This window comes from Peromyscus leucopus, chromosome 14 (genome assembly GCF_004664715.2).
Source record: "Peromyscus leucopus breed LL Stock chromosome 14, UCI_PerLeu_2.1, whole genome shotgun sequence".
Lineage (NCBI taxonomy): Eukaryota > Metazoa > Chordata > Mammalia > Rodentia > Cricetidae > Peromyscus > Peromyscus leucopus.
This window is the reverse complement of record NC_051075.1, coordinates 43,253,755-43,274,395: the sequence shown is the minus strand read 5'-3', so window position 1 is coordinate 43,274,395 and position 20,641 is coordinate 43,253,755. Positions and strand designations below refer to the sequence as shown.

Sequence of the window (20,641 nt, the reverse complement as noted above, 5' to 3'; positions counted from 1 at the left end):
ACGATTTCAGTGTTCACCAGAGTTCCAGAAGCGACGGGATGAGAAAGCAGGATGCGTCCTGCCACCGAGAACAGCTAGGAGCACAGGGTTAACACATCCAAGAAAGATGCTTATGAGTAAAAATAGGACTGCCTGTGATTATTTGATAAGCTGGAGAGCAAGTAGACTTTTTAATAAAATGGCTGAACAAGCCGTAGTGGAGAAGATATTTCTGGGCCCTTGGAACTGTAGGTAGCAAAAGATTTTATTAAAGAACAGACATGGTGGAGGCACGTGGATCTCTGAGTTCAAGGCCAGCCTGGTCTACAGAGCTGGTTCCAGGACAGCCAGGGCTACACAGAGAAACGTGTCTTGAAAAACAACAAAGACTAGTTTTGAAGTATTGTGCATTGCCCTCTGTGCAGAAGTTGAGCCCCTTAGGTGGGCAAGGTAGAACTAATGCAGGTTCTTCCTTTTGAGGGCCTTGATGCTTTCTCCAAAAAAGAAAAAAAAGTTTAAAAGTTCTGGTAAGATTAGATAATAGAGGGTGCTGGAAAATGGAGCTTTTTTATTTGTGATGCTCTTAATAACAGTGTTGGGAATAAGGAAATTCATAAGGTAGTGATGTTGAAATGATATGTGAGCCAGCGAGCTGCTTCTTAGTGCCCTAGAACCTTCTCTGGGCTTCCTTCAGAAGAGCTAATATCCACATCCTGTCTGCCCCCTCCTACTGATGAAGCCAGCCTGTTCTGGGCAGTAAGGAGGGCTGTTATCTACAGGCGGAGTCCGTGTGGTCAGAGGGAAGTCAGGTGTGCATTGATGGTCTATAAGCTAGTTCAGGGCATTGTTTGACTAATGAAAGGTCCAGAACAAGAAACAGGTGCACAGGCATAGAGGAAGAGGAGGTGACAGTTTGGTAGTGGTTCTCCCCGCCTCCCTTTGATTGATTTGTTTTTATTCCGTGTATGAGTGTCTTGCCTGCATATATGTCTGTGTACCACATGCATGCAGTGCCCACAGAGGCCATAAATCCTCCAGAACTGGAGTTACCACGTGGGTGCTGGGAGTTAAACCCAGGTCCTCTGGAAGAGCAGCCAATGGTTCTTAACCACTGAGCCATCTCTCCATCCCAGCGTAGTGTTTTCAAGTGGGAACAAGTACCCTTGGCTAGAAATGTACATCAGAAATAGGATGCACTTTGTATGTGCTTTCTTTTAAAATTGCATTTTTTTTGCATAGTATTAGCTGATTTTGAATCTCAGTGTTCAAAGGAGTTGTTCAGCATTTATGATCTTAAAAAAGTCTCATGTTAAAGCCAAAGTATTGTTTTATCAGTTTGTAGGTTTTGGCTCTCAGAAACCACCAGTTCTCCAGGTTGAGCAAGCCTATCTCCTAGCTTGCCGGAGGGGGCTGGAGTGGGGGGAACTGGGGATAGGACTTGTCTGCAGACGCCAGTTGTACAAGGGTCTATGCTGTGTTTATACAGCATGAGCACTGACTGCTGCGGTGTTTACACCTCTAAATTTGGATTCTAAGATTTAATATCAACAGTCTTCACTTTGGGATTCACTGCTACATTTCCAATTTTGGAGAGAATGCAATATAGTCATCTCTGTGTGAAGCTGAATTTCCCTGTGATGGTTTTGTGTAGCAGTGACAGGCTAGATAATTAACTCAACATCCCTGTAACCATTTCATCAGGTAAAAACAAAGTTTAATGTTGAGCTGGAAGCCCATTGTAGTAGAGGGTTTGTGGTTGGACTCGTGGTAGTAGGGGGGTTCGGGGCTAGTTTGTATCTCAAAGAGCTTAGCAAGCTAGGAAGACAGATGTGGGCAGGAGCCGTGGGCAGGAGGACACAGGTACTCTTGAATAGCACGGGAAATAGAAGTCAGTTTTTCCTTTTCCAGTCTCTGTGAAGAAGGCCTTTGCTCTTGTAAGGAGGACGAGACAAGCAGTTAGCTCATGATGGAGGCTAGTTGAGTACTGTGTCCTGATCTTGTCGATGGGTGCAGAGTGAAGGGAAATGGAGAAGAATATGTATGAACATCTTCTTCCTGTGTTTGTTTCTTCATGCTCATCACAGACAATCATTATTTAAATTTGGGTACTCGTCACATTCTTTTTTAACCAATTTCATCTCGGTCTGCACTTTCCCCTTTAAAAATCTCAAATTTAAACATACTTAATGTTTTAGACAGTGGAAGTTTGATGAATTTAAGAATCGTGTATAGCCAGGGACAACTCCACAGGGCCAAAAGAGTCGCAGCCCACTGAAAGAGTAGGAAGGTGGGAGAGCACCCTCCCCGTGTGAGTGGGGGCCGGGAGGCAGTTGGTTCCGAGCAGGCCCAGGTGAGAGGATGGCTGCTGCCCTGGGCTGGAAATGGAGTAACCAAGGATAGCCACAGGCCGCGGGGGAAATGGTGGCAGAAAGCCGAGAACAGTTTACCAGGGGAAGCCTTCTCTACCTTGAATTCCGGTGCTGGCATTTCCCTGAAAGATTTGTGTGCTTTTTCACTTTAATGTAAGGGTGACTCCATTCATTCATTCATGCATTCGTTCATTCATTCATTCGAGTCCTGTGTTCATGTCCAGACCCTGAATGTGCTTATGTGTTCTCCTTTTTTGGTTCATGCTAAGACCCACCACCAGTCCACCCGGGAGGCAGGGGCTGTGTGGCTCTCTCATTTTGCTCGGCTAAGGTTAGAGCAGCTGCCATTTGGATTCTTTCCCAGTAAAAAGGGATTGGTGTATTTGTATAGAGAAATTAAATTATTGAATTAGCAGAAGTTGTTGGAGGATGGAAGAAATATTTTAATAGGAAATTGGTTGCTGAATCTTTGGAAAATAGATTGACCATGTGCGTGTGTTACTTGCTTTACCACTTAAAATCTCACTGACTTGGTGAAAATAAGACACGTGAGAACATAGAGAATGGGCGAGATCACAAAATAAATGGGCAGTTTGGAGGCTGGATAGCAGGCGAAGTTGCTTTCGCTACCTTGACTGATCAGAGAAAGGTGATCTAAAGCAGTGGCAAAGGTGCCCGGAAATGCTCCAAGTCACACCCCTGACCAACAAGGAGGCTGCACAAAAGCATCTCAGAGAAAGGACGCCTGGGGACAAAACCAGGCGCGTTGGAGCAAAGTTTATTTATATAAGACGCCACAGCTAATGGTTCTCCACTCTCTCTAAACCAGGCAGTGAATTGATTTTCTCCCCAAACGGGGCTCCCCCTCCAGAGATGCTAAAACTGGACAGAATTAGTACTGGGGGACTGAGAGAAGTGGGTGTCTTTCAGGAAGTAGGGACTACTCTGACTGAGAAGATCCGTAAGCATCTGTCCCAGCTTCCAGATTACCCTGCTCTCAAATCAGCTTAGATTACTTAGATTGTCCTTCTCTGGAGCATCAGTCAACGCAAGAGAAAAGATCCGCAGGGGAATCCCCAGAGGTATTGGGGGTAATGGTGGAAAGGAATCAGCCCAGTCAGTCTCAGTCCAGACAAATCCACTATCTCCTCAGCGGTCCCATTTAAAGTAAGGTTATAGTGGTACAGAGGGTTAGAGCACAGCTACGATCTGACAGTAACACTACTGTAGTTTTACGTAGTTCCAGCTTTATGTAAACAGTCTCATAGTACATGCATATGTATATACTTTTATACCTTTCTGTATATCTATATATATGTATATGCACACACGCATATATACATGTACACACACACACACACACACATATACACATTGGTGGGTCGTCTTTCTTTCAATATACAAATAGCATGCATCTAAGTTCTAAGAATAGCTGTACATTTTTCAGTTTCTTGAGTGTTTTTCATTTAAGTATATATGTTAAAATTTTTCTTTTTCACTGTTTATGTTCTTGTCCAAATTTGTGTACATGTCTCCCCGACCCATGCTAGAGATCAGATTTCCCACTGTTGAATGAACATTTAGGTTGTTTTCATTTCTGCTATATAAATATTGCCTCTATGAACTTTGATATACTAGGTGACAATAATCACTGCACATAGATTAGGTCATGCCTATATGTCACCTTTTCTTCCTTTCCCATTTGTTTGTTTGTTTGTTATTTAGGTTTTGGTTTTCTGGGACAGGGTTTCTCTCCTGGAACTCTGAAGAGAGGCCGGCTTGGAATTGGCTGCCTCTGGCATTAAAGGCATGCTCCGCTACTGCCCTGCCTCCTTCTTTCTCTTCTAGCATCTCTAGTCCTGTCTTGGGGGCTTCTGTTAGTAATGAGCATGTAACAGGTCAAGGCCAATGGAACAGAAATAGCTGTTGCCTTCACTCAGTTTCTCTCTTCGATCTTTTGTAATGGAATGGTGACATGTTCCCCAGAAACTACCTTTGTACTTAAGTCTGATATGCATTCTGAGTTTCTGTCTTCCTGTTCTTGATATCCCAGGGCAGGTTCTGTTTTCCTTGTAGTTGACAGGGCTCTTATTCTTCTGAAACCCAGAATATAAAGGAACTAAATTTTTTGCAGAAATAATCCATTATATGCTTAATCTAATTGCACTAATACATCATAAGAATTACCAACTAAACATTTCCAGGAGGAACAGTAACAATGAAAACACATTTTTGTTTCTTACATTTTGTATAAATATATATAACATATATACCCAATGTAGTCAGAAATAACTTCAAAAATTATTATTATTTTGAAGATAGGTTCTCATAATAGTCCATGCTGTATTCTATCACATCTAGTAAATAAAGCAGTTGACAACAGAAATATAAGAAAAATTGATTTCTTCCTTGTGAGCTAGGGCAATAGGACATGCCCAGGGTTTGTTTGTGTGTGTATGTATATATGTGTGTATATATATATATACAATCATACTGTCTTTTGAAATGTCTATAATATTAAAATTTTCTGATCAGGTAATTTTTAAAGTTTTTAAAATTGTTATGTTATTCATCAATTGTCTATTGAGTTAAAAAAATCATTTTAAGATGTTCTTTCTGCCTCTTCAGAAGGTTTAGCAGAGTTGTGCTGTGTTCTAGAAAACCTGTAATCCAGATTTGATCTGATGTTGACTGTGCCACAAGATTGGGGTCTTCAGAAGTCTTCTTGTTAGTCCACTTATAGTAGATGTTGTAAAAGGTCTCGCGGTTTTTATGGATGCAAGTCTCTTTGTCACGTAAGCCATACCATGTCTTTAGCCGGTGAAGGTTTCCTCAAAGGCATAGGACTCTGTCCATAAATGTAGTTTTATGCTAAAAATTGGGATGTGAACACATTCACGTTCACAGTGTTTCTGATTTGTGGTACTGAGACGTGTACTTGGGAAACAAGGCATTGATAGACATCATTTGACTTAGGAAGTCCTATTCCATGCAGGTTAATGTGTTGGAATAGTAACTTCTTGAAATTCTTGTCTTGAAAATTAAAAGTACATTAGTAATATTATTTAACATTAATATTATAATATTTAACTGTTTCTGATAATTCTTTGAACAGTATGATAATATGCTTTGGGATTTTTGTCTTTATTTCTAAGATTTATCTATAACCAATTAAAGGGGCAGAATTTAAAAGAGATTTTGTCATTATTATTTGGCCATTAATGATTCTTAAAATTGGTGTTGCTGTAAGTAACTTGACACTTTATATTCTTAACATGCATATATAAATATATATATTATTTTAATGCTAGAAAATTTACTAAAATTTTAGTTCTTAGTTCAATATTACCACAAGTTTTAGTACGTTTGAAAATAGTTGTATGGGTTCAGATAAATCTGATTTAGAGATTTAAGTCATGTCTATATCCATGTTTTTTTTGTTTCTGATATAATTGCTTTTTAAAATGACATCTATGGGAAATGCTGTTGAACTATTATAAAATTTTCTCATTTTCTAGATACATGATTACTTCATTTATTTGGGTTCATTATTGTTGACTAAAGCTTATGAAAATAATGTGTTAGGGTGTAGCTTCAACATTGTATTTATTGGGTTCTCACTTGGATTATGGATGTTTGATTAAATCATTTAGTGATTTTTTAGCATATGATAGCTTATTGGATGAACAAGTAAGTGAGTAAGCTAGGGAAAAACTCGGGGATATTGTTATTGTTAGTTGTATGGAGTCTTACTGTGGCTAATGCCTGGTAAATAATAACACCTCTTAATTGTGTGGATACTCTCTAGATAGCACCATTTGCATGGCTTTTCTGTTTGAAAATTTACTTATTTAGATGTAATCTCAGGAATTCACTTTATGCCTCTCATGACATTATTTTTGCTTTTATAGTTGATCTGCTTGAGTTTGGCATAGGTGTTTGAAATGATAGCCTTGCAGATAAAAGGGGAAAGAATGTTCTTGAAATCAGCCGGTTCATCTGCTGTTATTCTGTAATTGTGGTACTCAGCTATCCAGAAAATACATTATAGAGCACAGAGGTGATGATGTAGGTCAGTTAGTTACACTGTGATACAGGGAGGTCTCCAGATCACAGCACCTCCTAATGTACCAGAACCATAAATACTAATGGTGCTGAGATGTCATTAAAAGAAGTCAAAGTAGTCATTCTTTTCAAAAGATTAACTGTTACTATGCATTGTTCTTTCCTACTGTTCTGTTCTGTCTTCACCTTGGTGAATGCTGAGGGAGTAGTTACTTCTTGCCAGCCACAATATTTATTTTAATGTGCAAGACACAGTAACAAAATATCAACCAAAATCATGTTGTCAAGTTAGAGGTTTCTATGGTGATAAAAGAGTAGGGACAGTGAGGCTATTTGGGCAGGGGCAGTAATTTGAATGACTTTAACAGTAACAGTTGTATTTTGCCAAAATAATGAATGATTTAATCAAAAATTGATTAAAAATATGCTAAGACACTAATTCTTTTGCTCATCAGGCCATAAATGGGAATGTTGTAGTCTTCTCTTTCACATTTGGCCAAGACTTTGAAATTTGCTTTGTTCACAGTGGTCAGCAGTAGCCTGTTTTGGAAGAACCAGCAGAGAGGCAGGCCCTCACAGCACAGTCCTTAGGTCTGAGGCCTCGCCTGCAGAGTTCGCCTCTTCTGCAGAGGCTCTTCCTAGCAATAGTGTAACTTTAGATTTGTCAGATTTAGCAACTACAAATACAGAGATTCTACTTAAATTAGAACTTCAGATAACTTTTTTTTTAAAAAAACAGGACTGTCCCAAATATTACATGGAGTCGACTTTAAAATGTCTTGTTTATATGAGATTTAGATTTAGCTAAATGTCCTGTTTCTGTTTGTGAAGCCTAGTTATTTCATTTATTGGGTGCCAGGCATTGAAAAAGTGGTAAGGAGGAGTCCTTGAGGGCTCAGCTGTGAGCAGAAGAGCAAGCAATAGTAAGGAAGGCAGCATTAGAGTGGAGAGGCTTGGAGAGGCCAAGGATCTGAGCCAGGAATGGGGACTTCAGGAGGGATGCTAGTGTCTGTGGGTGCTTGATGTGGCACTGGTCGGCCAAGAACCCGAGGAGCAGCCAGATGATGGACAGGTGAGATGGAGAAATGAGGCAGTAACAAAAGGGAGAGAATGCAGTAGAGGCAGGGAGGTCAGAGGAAAGGGAAAGGAATAGCTAGGCCCATCCTTGGTCTCCAGGGGTGGCCTTGGGAGCAGGGTAGGGAGGGTATTGGGAGGAACCCGAAGAATTGTGATGTGCTCATACATTACCACTTTGAAGACCTTCCCTTTACCCCATTGTAAAGGGAAGAGTCTGGATAAGAACTGTTAATGGTCTGACTTTACAAGCCCTGAGTTCAGTCCCTAACCTCGGGTTTTCTCCCGTGCAGAGGGCTGTCCAGGTTTTACACTGCTTCCTTCCATTCCTTAGCCTTGCTCCTCTGTCTTTATGGCCACTCTTTGGAGGTCAGGCCAGTGCTTTCAGGCCTTTAGTTGGATTAACAGTATTCAGTGTTGGTTATGTCTTTGGGATGAAAAGGAGTTAGACTTTCTCAGATTTATGTTTTATACTTTTCCTTCAGACTAATGCCAGTAAAATTAAAATAGCTGAGAAAGCCTAGTATACTTTGATTTGCTTATTTTATGTGTGTCTTATCTGCATTTATGCATGTGCATGGCATGCTGCATACCTGATGCTTAAAGAGGCCAGAAGAAGGTGTCAGAACCCACAAAATCAGAGTTATAGATGGTTGTGAGCCACCATGTGGATGCCGGGAATCAAACCCAGGTCCTCTGCAAAGAGCAACAAGTGCTCTGAACCACTTAACATCTTTTTAGCTTCCTAATCTACTTTGAAAGTTTCTGTTGTTCATTTTTGATAATTCACTCCTGAATTAATAAAATAGAAGGCTTACTAATGCCTCTAGTGTCTCATATATTTTAATATAGAGGGTTTGTTTTTTTAAGCTTTGGAAGTACCTAAGTGCATTTTCATCTAGCCACATAAGCTCATGATAGAACTGTTGTGTGGTTGAGCATGGTCCTGGTGATTGCTTGTGGTCGTGATCTACTGTGTACACATGCAGCGACTGTCCGCTGGACTGTAAGCCATAAGTCACTGCCAGTGATTATGAATGCTTTCATGGAAGCAAGTTTACAATCTGGGTAGGGAACTGTCACCTTTATGGGGTGGGGCTATCAAGTGCCCTTGCCCCATATTAGGCCCTGCATATAAACTGTTGCAGATAAATCAAGTAATTTAAAGGTGACGTCTCCTCCCCATCCAGTAATGACTTGACTTCACATTTAGTAGTGCAGAACTCAGCATTACCCTTAAACTCGTCCAGTTCTTAAGTCATTCACTCATGACCTGAGGCTTTGCTTTGTGATTCTCGATGACAATGTTCTTGTTACTCATTTCCATTCTTGGAGCTACAGTGTTGTACAGTCAGCATGAGGTACTCCATACTGTTCTTTGTAATTATAGTCACGCACCTAGATTCTTACTAGGGACCCCCCGCCCCTTCTTTTTTAGTGTTTCCCTATAGCCACAGTATCTATGGCTTCACATGACTCCTGGAATTGATGTCTGTTCTAATTAACTGGACAGAGAGTTTCTCTCCAGTTTTATGTTTTGGAGAACGTTGCAAGTGAAATCTTTACGTAGTCCTTTCAGCCTAGTCTTGGCTTAGTTTCTTAGAGGCCATGGCGTCTTGTTTATGCATGCTGTGTTCCAGGTTGGGCCCAAACCTTGGCCATTCGTTGCCACTCTTTTTCTTTGCTGGAAAGCTCCTTGCTCAGACCCCAGGATTCCTCTGGAGAAGGTGTAGAAGTAGACTAGTAAAGCACTGGAGAAAGGACTCCCCGCCTTGGTGTTCTTCTGATGAAGTAGCAGAAAATGAAACTTTGACCGAACCAGAGGCTTTCAACACTGTACAGTCAGAAATATTCTCCTGAATAACCTGCATTTATTTAAATCACCTGGAAGACTTCAGCTGAGATTTGGTTAAAGTAAAACCCCAATCCATAACTTTATAAATACATCTAACCCCCACCCCCCATGCTTATTGAATCCCTTGTAGGCATTAGGAACACAACTGTATTGCAAGTTTTTTAGTTCTTATGACTGGGCTGAGACAGATCAGAAAACAGATGGCTGCTGTAGCAAGTGGTAGGCCCTAAAGAGAGTTGGCATCTCCCAGGCTACACACAAGTTCTAGTGTCTGCTCAAGTATTCTGTAGAATAGCCATTTCCTCTCTTTCATGACTTACATGTGTTGAGGGAGGGAAAAAGATAGTCAACACCAACGAGAACTAACTGATGAATGGTAAAATTATAAAATGTTCCCCAAAAAGGCATGTTCAGTATGAATGACTTAGTTCAGATGAAAATGTGATTTTGAAAACAATACTCTTGCAGTGATTCAAATTGGATAAAGGACCTTGTGAATTGGAATATGGTTGGCTGACTCTTGAAGAGACATCTAGGTGGCTGGGTATCTGAAAAGTCACCAGTTTTTAAGTCACTAGATTCTTTTTAAATACACTATCACATAATTGCTAGAAGAGAAAATTGCCCATAGCAAAAATATATATTCTAATATTTCCCCCGTCATTTGAGCTAAAGTACAAAATGTTGCCAGCCTACCTTCTAGATCATGGGAGATCTTGGCATCCTAGCTTCTGTTGTACCTGTGCTGGGTCCTGACTGTCGCCTAGGAGCTGAGTTCTTGGGCCTCTGTCCCCAGGGGTTATTGGAGCTGTGATAGTATACACTTCTTGGCTGCCATGTCTGCTCTGGGCACAACTTTTCCAACCTCTGAACAGCATTTGCTGCTACTGCCCTCTTCTTTCTCATTAGTTTCCTCTTTTAGCTCAGAGGACCCCCTCCCCCAACCTCTAGTTGACTCTTCTCCCCCTTGCTTTAACTTTACACTTTTTGGTCTACTTCATTTCTAAATGTTGGGGTGCACAACAACCCTTCCCACAGTGATCCAGTAGTACCACGGCATTAAGTATCCATACACACAAGTTCTCACGTCTCCAGTTCCGATCATCTCGTTCACAAGCCCAGGTTCATATGTCTTGTTGCCTTTAGTGCATCTTTAGCTGGACCTCCGAGTCTTCCTACCAGAACAAGCAAGTGAGACAAAACACCTTTGCTTTCCCCAGTCTTCATTTTGGGAAACTCATCCTTTGTTTGTTTAAAGATTCATTTATTTCATTTTATGTGTAGGGGTGTTGCCTGAATGTATTTATGTGTACATGCCTGGTGCCTGTGAATTTCAGAAGAGGATGTCAGATCCCTAGGAGCTGGAGCTAGAGATGGTTGCGAGCCATCACTTGGGTGCTAGGAATTGAACCTGGATCCTCTAGGAGAGCAATCAGTTCTCTTAACCATTGAGCTATCGTTTCAACCCCCCATCCTTCATTCTTTCCTTTCTGTCACTCGACACATCTTGTTTTCTCTGCCACCCTCTAGTCTGTGCTATCTCTGTCCTTGTCATACAACTTAAACTCTCTGAAGCTACTGGACTGATTTAAAAAAATAAAAAAAATCAAGTCATGTGGTTTCTCTGTATACAATCTATTAATGACTTCTGTTGCACTTCCAATAAAATTCATTCACTTTTTCATAGCTTACTGAGCTGAGTGTTCATAGCTGGGCAGTTGGGGATCTTACAGCTTTAACTGGAATAGAATTTTCATGGAGGAGTGGTCTTTCTTTGTTCACTATTGTTTTCACAGTGCCTAGAACAGTGTATACACATGATAGGCACTAATAAGTGCTCAAATGAAGAAACACACCCACCCACCTTATGGGACTTCTAGAAGCCTTTCTCCCTTCGTTTTCAAATCAGCACATCAACCAGGCATAGTACTGTGATCCCAGTACTCTGGAGGCAGAGGCAGGCAGGTGGATCTCTGAGTTCAAGGCCAGCCAGGGTTGTATTGTGAAACAAACCCACAAAACTAAAAGCCCCTTATTACAGCTGTTTCTACCCCGAGTAGAAGGTCCTGCAAGGCTTGGGGTGGACTGTCATGCCACCCTTCCTCTCGTTCCTTGCTTTAGTCTTCTGGTGAGAGGATGTGTTGGATTACAAGGTTAGCTGAGCCTGGAGGAGGAGAACAGCATGGAAATGAAAAAGGAACCATCAGAATAGCATGACTAGCATTTCAGGAATGAGCGTTCTGTGGCGGGAATCCTGTAATAGATGTAGTGGAAGATACATCGGGTCTTCTTCATCCTTATTCAACAGTTTCCAGCTTACAGCTGTTTGAACAGACAGCATTTAATTTGGATATTGCCTATGGCAAAGGAATGCTGTGTTCCTAGAGGTTTAGATATAGATACAGTGTATCCTGGACTTCCATACTAATTTGTAAACCAATTAGGGCAAGATTAGGAGTGATTTTAAAGGCTCTTAGGAAGATTCTTAAAATTCTTTCCTGATTCCATTTTTTTTTTTTCTGGTCTGTGCAAATACCAGAAATTTCATTATTTGTTCAATGATAAACGTATAAATTTTGAATTGTAAATCGTGAGTGAGGCAGGAAAAGGAAGTGCTTGCAGCCATTAGTAGTTATTTGTGTATTAGTGTAAATGGACTCGCTAGAAACACACTTGACTGGTAAGTAAACCAGCGCCAGCTCTGATGGGGCATGTCCATTCGCAGGGCTGGGGATGCCAGTGAGAGTGCCACATGTCACCCTGGGGCTTTCCAGCTTTGCCTTGAGGTGGTCCCAGCCTGGAGCCCGTGGAAAGAGGTCCCTATTTTCAGTCCTGTGGCATTCCCATGAGCACTGTGTCCCCAGAGCACCTGCCAGAGGTACTTGGAGCTGATTGCTGCTTGTTTATTTTTAGGTATCTTGCAATATATTCAGAACTCTCCCTCCTAGTGACAGCAATGAATTCGACCCAGAAGAAGATGAACCTACCCTCGAGGCATCGTGGCCCCACTTACAGGTACTTTGACTTTTCATTTCTGTTATGAAAGAAAACTCCATTAACTCTTTTGACGAGCATGGGCACTCCTTGAAGGAAGTGACCAAATTAGAAGATACAATGTCGAGTTGAAGAGTGCTTTTTGTCTGCCTTTTCTTTTTCAGTGTTTTGAGACAGGGTTTCTTTGTTGTGTCCCTGGCTGTCCTGGAACTCTCTCTGTAGACGAGGCTGGCCTTGAACTCAGAGATCCCCCTGCCTCTGCCTCCTGAGTGCTGGGGCTTTTGTGTTGCTTGTGCTTGATAATTTGCATGGCAGAAGGAGGGAACAGTGGGTTCAGTGCAGGACTTCTGCATGACCCACTGGGTCCCCGTGTTGCAAGTCTTATTCCTTTATCAGAACCTTTCTGTGGTCCTGCCCAGTGGAATTTCAACCAAGAGCAAAACTGTTTTCATGTTAGTGTTCGCTGGATGTGATTAGGCTGTGGAGTACATACCTCCTTTTTAGCAGTAGGTGCCCAGGGACCTTGTATGCCTTGTCTTTGCGATAACAGTGAGTGGGTTTCCTCCCATTCCTCAAAGGGCAAAGCCAAACTGCAGTTTCCTTTCTAGTGGTGTGAGACAGAAACAACAGAGAAAGCTGGGGTGAAGGTCTGTTTTCTTCTGAGCTGAGATCACTTCCCATGCCGGGTAGTCAGGACCACCAGTGCCTTGCGTAGGCTACTGGCAGGTCCTACTTTGTTTGCTTACACCTTAGCTGACACTTTTCAGCTCCTTATTCCTGTGTCCTTTCTGGAGGCCAACATCCCTCAAAAGAAGAAAACAGAGAAGCTTGACTCTGTTGACCCCTAAAGCCATTTTTCCATTGAGTTGGAATGTCTTCAGAGGCCAGAGATAAATAACAAGGAGGAAGGGGAGGGGTGCAGAGAGGGAGGGGTGGAGAGAAACACGTAGCCTTGTCCGTCTGCAGCCCAGGGGGAGCCACTCAGTGACGTTCTGAGGGGTGAGTGGAATCTAACAGTGTATGCGTTCCCCACTTTAGAGGCTTCGATACAGATTCAACACTTGGCCTGGCCCTTTCTGGAATCTATAGGGATGTTTTTCCTGGTTCCAGGGCAGGCCTGTGTTTTTCAACATATCCTCAGGCTTGACACTGTGTGGCCCTGGTAGAGGTGCCAAGGCTGGGCAAATTACATTAGTTTAGACACTGTTTGATTTCTTAGCTTAGATGTTTCTTTTCTTTAACTGCCTGGTGAATTATCTGTACTGTAAGATTGTAAGCCTTGTATGCTTTTCATATGTATATCCTAGGTGATATTTGAAAATTCGAAAAAGAACAGAACAAAACCCCTTTGAATGGTAGCATTCTTGTGTGTTCCATTCTTTAAGAAGTCTTTAATGGCTTCTTGCATGAGCTTAGTGAGCTTTGGTCAGTTCCCTCCTCATCCTCTCCACCTCCTCTGTCACTGAAACTGCTTTTCGGCAGATCTGCAGCCTGCTTTGATTTTCCTTCTTTTTTCTTTTCAGTTTTTGAAACAGGGTCTTACTCTGTAGCCCAGAGATCTGCCTGGCTCTGCCTCCTGAGTGCTGGAATTGAGGCATGTGCCCCCATGCCTGGATTGATTTTTTTTTTTTTTTTCCTTTTAAACCACTGAGTTGAGTTAGGGTTGCTTGCATGAGCATGGGTCAGGGCTTATTTACTGGGGCAAGGGCAGCTTATTGGTGGCTTCACCACTGGAGGAAATGTCGTGTCTTATTCTTTTTTTTGAGACAGGGTTTCTCTGTGTCACATCCCTGGCTGTCCTGGAACTCACTCTGTAGACCAGGCTGGCCTCAAACTCAGATCCACCTGTTTCTGCTTCTGGAGTACTGGGATTAAAGGTGTATGCCACTGCAACTAGGTGTCCTGTCTTATTCTTAATGCTTGGTACCTGCCAATTTGATTGAAATTTAGTCTGAGAGAAAATATAATTAAAAAAGAAAAGTTAATTTTTCGAGGAATGTCCTCCATCTTGTGGTGCACATCCCAGTGAAGAGCCAGGCCGTTCTTGCCATTTGCAAAGCTTTTTCAGCACTTTCTTAGATATAAGCTTCCCCTAAAATTCAACAAGGACTTACTCAATATTTCACTTCATCTTCCTGAACTTAAAAAAAATTATTAAAATGTCATTATAAAGAACTTACAGATAAAATTGTACTTAGTTATATAAAGTAGAAGGCTAAGTTAATTTCTTAGCTATTGCATTATTAACGTGTGTACCACATCCCAGCTTCACTGACTGACTGTGGGAATGTTAACTGCTGGTTCATATGACGCTACAGTAACAGTGAGGCCTGGCCATGAGACTTTTGCCCTTTGAGATATGGTCAGGAATGTTTACAGAAGGGGCTGGCTGTATGTGTGCTGACTTCTTGTTCAAGCCTGTATCCTTCCAGCCCTGTCTTAGCTCCCAGGGAACTAGTGTGACTAAGACTGAAGCAGGTGCAAAGAGCTGACTTAGAAACAGCAGACATGGTGGCCCAGGAGACAGAGGCTGGGCCGTCAAGGGCTCACGGTCATCCTCAGCTGTAGAATGTGTTCAGGGCCACGGAAGGCCCTGTGAGATCCCATCTCAGAAGACACAGAGGTGAGGCCAGGGCGAGAGCGCCTGCTTGGCTTCACTCTGCTGCTTTGTGGACATCCTGGCGCAGGTTCCAGACTTGTGTCAAGAGCCCTAGGATTTTTGTTTTTGGGTAGCCTTCCTGCACAGATCAGTCACCCTTCCATTCTTTCCACTTCTCAAGTGGATGGCTTTAACTGGCGAGATCATTCAGGGAGTGTTTCAGAATCTCTTCAGCCTGGCAAGATGGCTGAGTGTGAAGGTGCTTGCCACACCTGTCTGGAAAGCCAAGTTTGGTCTCTGGAACTCACGATGGAAGAAGAGAAATGACTCTTGACTTCCTATGTACAACTCCTACACACACATATACATACACACATATAACACACAATAAATAATTTTAAAAAATCTCTTTCTTTTCATATTGATTATTGATGCCATGATCATATATCACTAAATTCAATGTTTTATCTGACTTGTCCTCAGAGTGCTAGGGATGAACCCAGGGTTTTGGCCCATGCTGGCTGGCACTGCCTGTCTACATCCTCTGCCCTTGATTTTTTTTTTTAATGTGGTCTCCCCATGAAGTTTGTACTGGCCTTCTCTCATCGTCTGTCTCTCACAGGCTGTCTCTGGCTGGCCATCCTTCTGCCTCTGCCTCCTGAGTGCTGGAGTTGTATACCACTATACCTGTCTAATAGCCTTTAAATTGTTACAACAACTGATTGTTTTCACTTTTGTGAATTCCATAATTCACAACATGCTTCCTCTTCTGGACCACATTTTAGAAGAGAGCAAAGTGACTGTTGGAGAATAATAGAGAGTAAGGAAATGACATGATTGGTTAGTTTGTAGTTGGCCGGTCTTACTGTCCAGCTAACTCACTGTTCCTGCAGAACTCTGTTTTTCATTTGTGACCCGCACAGAATTACGAAATCGAGAACAGAATATCAATTTCACACCGTGTCTGATCACATATGTCAGGGGTTACTTGTATGCTTGCTGTTTAATTTTTTTCCTAGTATTTCTGTTAGTGTATTTTAAGCTAGTACGACACAGTTCCCATGGTTATTGTTTGTGTATTTTCTGAGATTAGATCTGCCTTCCCAGTAGAGTATAACTTTGCAGGACCTGTTTATAATTAAGGATGGCTTTCCATGCCTTAGAGTGAGACTTGACGCCAGGAATGTTAACTTTTTGCTCATGGACCTTCCTTACGAGACCTCAAATAGACATTGATCCTCCCACCCCCCGTTACTCCCTTTAGAAACTCAAGGGAGACTTTGGATTCTGAGGTGCGGTTTGTGCTTATTTCTAAATGTGTCTGAAGTGTTTCCACAAGTTACTCTAAGCTGCAACTGCTTTCAAGGGACCAGAGTAGAAAAAGCCAGTCGTCAGCCCCGGTGAAAGGCTGATGGCCAAGTGCGGCCTGGGAGAAGGAGCTCTTCCTTTGTGTGGAGTCGGGACAAGGGTGGGTTGAGTAAGTCTGCAGATCTGTATGGAAAATCAGGAGTGGAGAAATGAGTGTGTTGAAAAGAGAACAGTTGTGTGAGGAGGGAAAATTCAAGCCATATTGTGACTACAACACTACCACATCACTGGGAAAGACACCCCCCACCCCCTGAATTTAGAAAGCTTTTAAGAGAAAACCAAATCAAACCCACACCCAGTTTCGTGAGTTGTCAACCCCTCCCTCATTCGACATGAGATGTCTCTATGTCACCCAGGCCACATCTGGAAACCCTAGACCTGCCTCATCTTCCCGCACAGCTGAGATTGCAGGCACATAGCACCACACCACAGAGCTATGAAAACATTAGATGCTCACGGGGAAGTGGGCAGGGAGGCAGGGAGGCAGGGAGGCAGGGGCAGCGCCAACCCGAGTTCCATCCCCAGAACCCGTATGGTGGAAGGAGGGCGCTAATCCTGGAAGTTACCTTCCACTCATGCACACACACTAAATACACAGTAAAACATGCTAACAGGAATACCACATTTAAGTGTTGGAAGCCACCAGACTTCTGTAAGAATATTTAAGTTAGCGATGTCTCTGGACCTTTACAAGTCCTTCAGTTAGTTTTCAGTGGCCTGTAAGGCCAACACTTTTTAATAAAAGTTTTTAACTACATTTATTTATTTGTTTGTAAGAGTGTACACACACCTGAGTATGTGAGTGTGTGTGTGTGTGTGTGTGTGTGTGTGTGTGTGTGTGTGTGTGTGTGTGCATGCATGTAGGGGGATCAGGACAACTTCTTGGAGTTGCTTCTCTCTCTCCTTTTACCATCTGGTTCTGGGAATTGAACTCAGCTCCTTAGGCTTGGCACCAAGCCCCTGTACTCACTAAGCCATTTCCCTGGCCCCTATTACTTCTTTATCACAGTTGGGTGGTATTTGCCCTTGTGCCTGTGTTTATTAGTCATCGTACAGTTTGAACTATTAATAATGAAAACAGTGGTGGTCAGGGTCACACTGTGTAGCTCTGGCTATCCTGAGCTTGTGTAGACTAGGCTGGCCCAGAATTCTCAGAGCTCTGTCTGCTTCTACTTCTTGAGTGCCAGGATTAAAGGTGTGTGCCACCATACTGGGCCAACAGTGATGTTTAAAAGTGCTGTTGACTTAGCACAAATAAAGACAGTGTCGGGCTGTCAAGGACGGAGTTTTATTCCCCGTCTGCACTTGAGATTGAAAGATGCCCATTGCACTTGAGAGTGTTTGAAGAGCATCAGAAGTGACTAATTCTATCCAATTGTGACCCTTAAGCATACACTTAAAATTATTCTGCATGGTGACATGAGAAGTATGCATAGATCATATTACTGCATGCTGCAGTACAGTGGTGGTCCTGCGGAAGCATGCTGTGTGATCGCTTCGACCACAGGCTATCCTAGCTGTTTTTTCAGGAGACACCAGTTGTACTTGACAAAACAACACAATGGTTATTAAGATTTAGACATTTGGCAGGTATTCCTTTAAAACAAGGAAGCCCAATTGATAATAATTCTTTATACTGATAGAATCTGAACACTAGAAGTATAACTTAGAATTTGAACTTTAGAAAGCCAGGATCTGTTATATAGCATATAGCTTTATAATAGATATCTGTTATATACCAAGCTTTCTAGCCTCTCAAAATTTAAAGACTGTTCTTGGGAGAAAAAACAATGTGATTTTTAGAAAAAGATACTGCGGAATAGGATTTGTCAGTATTTGAAAAGTCCACATGAGTCAGTGAGCCAATAATCCCCAATGGGAAAATGACCCATGTTAGGAACACACACAATCAAGGTCCATCCAGATTGTGGGATAGTTGGCTAGTTCATTTAATCATTTCAGATTCTGCATCGCAATCCATTTTTTCTACTTTTTACTTTTTTATGGTGTGTGTGTGCGCATATGTACCGTGCATGTGGAGTTGAGAGGCTAATGTCAGGAATTACTCTCCATTGTTCTTCAACCTTGCCCTTTGAGGCAGTGTCCCTCAGGCACACCCAGAACTCAGTGGTACGCTTGGACTAGCCAGTTGCTACGATGATACCTCGTCTCTGCCTCTGGAGCTGTAGGTGGCTGATACACCCATTCACCTGATGAGTCCTGGGAGCTGAACTCCAGTTCTTCTGTGGGTGGCATGTGCTCTTAACTTCTAAGCTGCACTACAACTCATGTTTCAGAAATGACAGGCTGTTGAGTTTTGATGCTTGCATTAAAGAAGAATGGATATGATTCTGTGAGAAGACTCTAAAATACTCTTTTCCCAACCTTGATTTTTTTTTAAAGTATACTTCAACTAAAGCAATAATTCACAGCTTGAATAATCAAACAGATGTGAATCTATCTTCTGATATACCAGGTATTAAAGAGTTTTACCAAAAACACAAACAGTGCAACGCCTTATTTATTAATCTTATTTTCTCAAGTCAGGGTTTTCCTAAGTAGACAACCTGGCCTTAAACTCAGATCACTCTTGCCCCAGTCTGAGTGCTGGGATTTCAGGCGTGTCTCAGCAGCCCTAGCTAAGTTCTTTTTTTTTATAATAATGTTTTAAAGTAACAGTTGGTTTAAAAATATATATACGTATGTTAAATGTAATGTATTTTATTGTAAAATGAAATGAAGCATATTTTAAAGTTTCTCAGCTTTTCCTTATAAATACATCTAAATTAAATATTCACACATATATGCATATTTATCTCAAAGCTCTTGGGTATGTCTATTAATTTTAAGTGTGGAAGAAAAAAACACAAGTGTTGTTTTAGGCAAATGATGGTGATTATGTTTGTCACTGTACAGAAGGCTTTACCTGTAACATTACGTTTAATCTTATTGTCATCTCCATTGCAAAATGAAAGAAACAGAATTTCAGAAAGTGGGCATGCTTAGGCTTATCCAACTAGTAAGGGTTACAGCTGGGTTCTTAAAAGAGTTTTCGTTCAGTGATGCTGCCGTCTAGTCTGATGTGGCCTTTAGCATAGATCTATTATACCAACAGAGAGTAAACATTGATCCTGCACTGTTTATCCGAACAGTTATTTGAGGTTGCCCCTGCCCATGTGACTGTACTGTTTCCAAACGAGGATATTGAGTTACACAAACATTGCTTAGAAGAGTATAAAATGACATATACTTTCTTAAAGAAAATCTGGCAGTGATTATGCACAATCCAGAATGTTTGGGTGTCTTTTGATCTGACAAGTCCCCTTTTAAAAACATTTACTCATGAAGTAATTGAAGAAGTGTATGTTTTGTATGATACGATTGCAGAGTACTTCACTAGAGAAACACTATAGAAACTACTTAAATATCTGAGCATATGTGATTGCTTAATTATGAACAGTGAAATTCATTATAAATTATTATATTTTGGTTGTGAGCCTAGCCTTTAACGGCTGAGCTATCCCTCCAGCCCTATAAATTATTAGTAATGACCCATTTACTAAAATGATGGTTTGGATACTCTTGACACAAATTATTCATAATGTACTGTTTAAATGATAAAAGTAACTTATCAAGATATGCAAAGATTTATATATAGTACAGATATATGTTTCAGAGGGAGGGGTGTACATAAAATGTTAACAGTGGGCCAAGGTCAAGGTATTCTTAGCCCCAGGGCCGCAGGGGGAAGAAGAGAACTACCTCTGAGCTCCCTACATAGAGAGCAGGTGGAGTGGGAGGACAGACTTTTAACAGTGGGCTTCTCTATCAGTGGTGAGAATATGGAGTTTTATTTGCTTTGGCCATATTTCTTGCTTTAATTTTAAGAGGTAAAAATTATAACACTAAGCCAGGCATGATGGTTCATGTCTTTAATCCCAGCACTCAGGAGGCAAAGGCAGGTGGGTCTCTGTGAGTTCAAGGACAGCTTGGGCTACAAAGTGAGTTCCAGGACTGCTAGGGCTGTTATACAGAGAAACCCTGTCTCGAAAAACCAAACCAACCAACCAAACAAATTATCACACTAACTGTGAGTCAAAAGAAAGGCAGCATGACTCATGGATTGATAGTTAAACCTAATGTCCTAAGCCCCGTCAGCTTTAGTAGCCTGTGTTTGCCATGGATTTTATTTTAAATTTAATGAATTCTAATTTGAAGTTAACTACAATCTTTTTGTTGCAGCTTGTATATGAATTTTTCATACGATTTTTGGAAAGTCAAGAATTCCAACCCAGCATTGCCAAAAAATACATAGATCAGAAATTTGTATTACAGGTA

General features: G+C 41.6%; 1 protein-coding gene across 3 annotated transcripts in view; it reads left to right on the top strand.

The window, feature by feature from the left end:
• The window catches only part of Ppp2r5e (protein phosphatase 2 regulatory subunit B'epsilon), a 149,440-nt gene that overhangs the window by 91,623 nt on the left and 37,176 nt on the right, over nt 1-20,641 (top strand). For all 3 annotated transcript variants that reach the window (XM_028857987.2, XM_028857979.2, XM_037210621.1), the window contains 2 exons: nt 12,256-12,357; nt 20,546-20,638. In XM_028857987.2, coding sequence (XP_028713820.1) covers nt 12,256-12,357; nt 20,546-20,638 — 195 coding nt within the window. The remainder of the gene's footprint in view (nt 1-12,255; nt 12,358-20,545; nt 20,639-20,641) is intronic.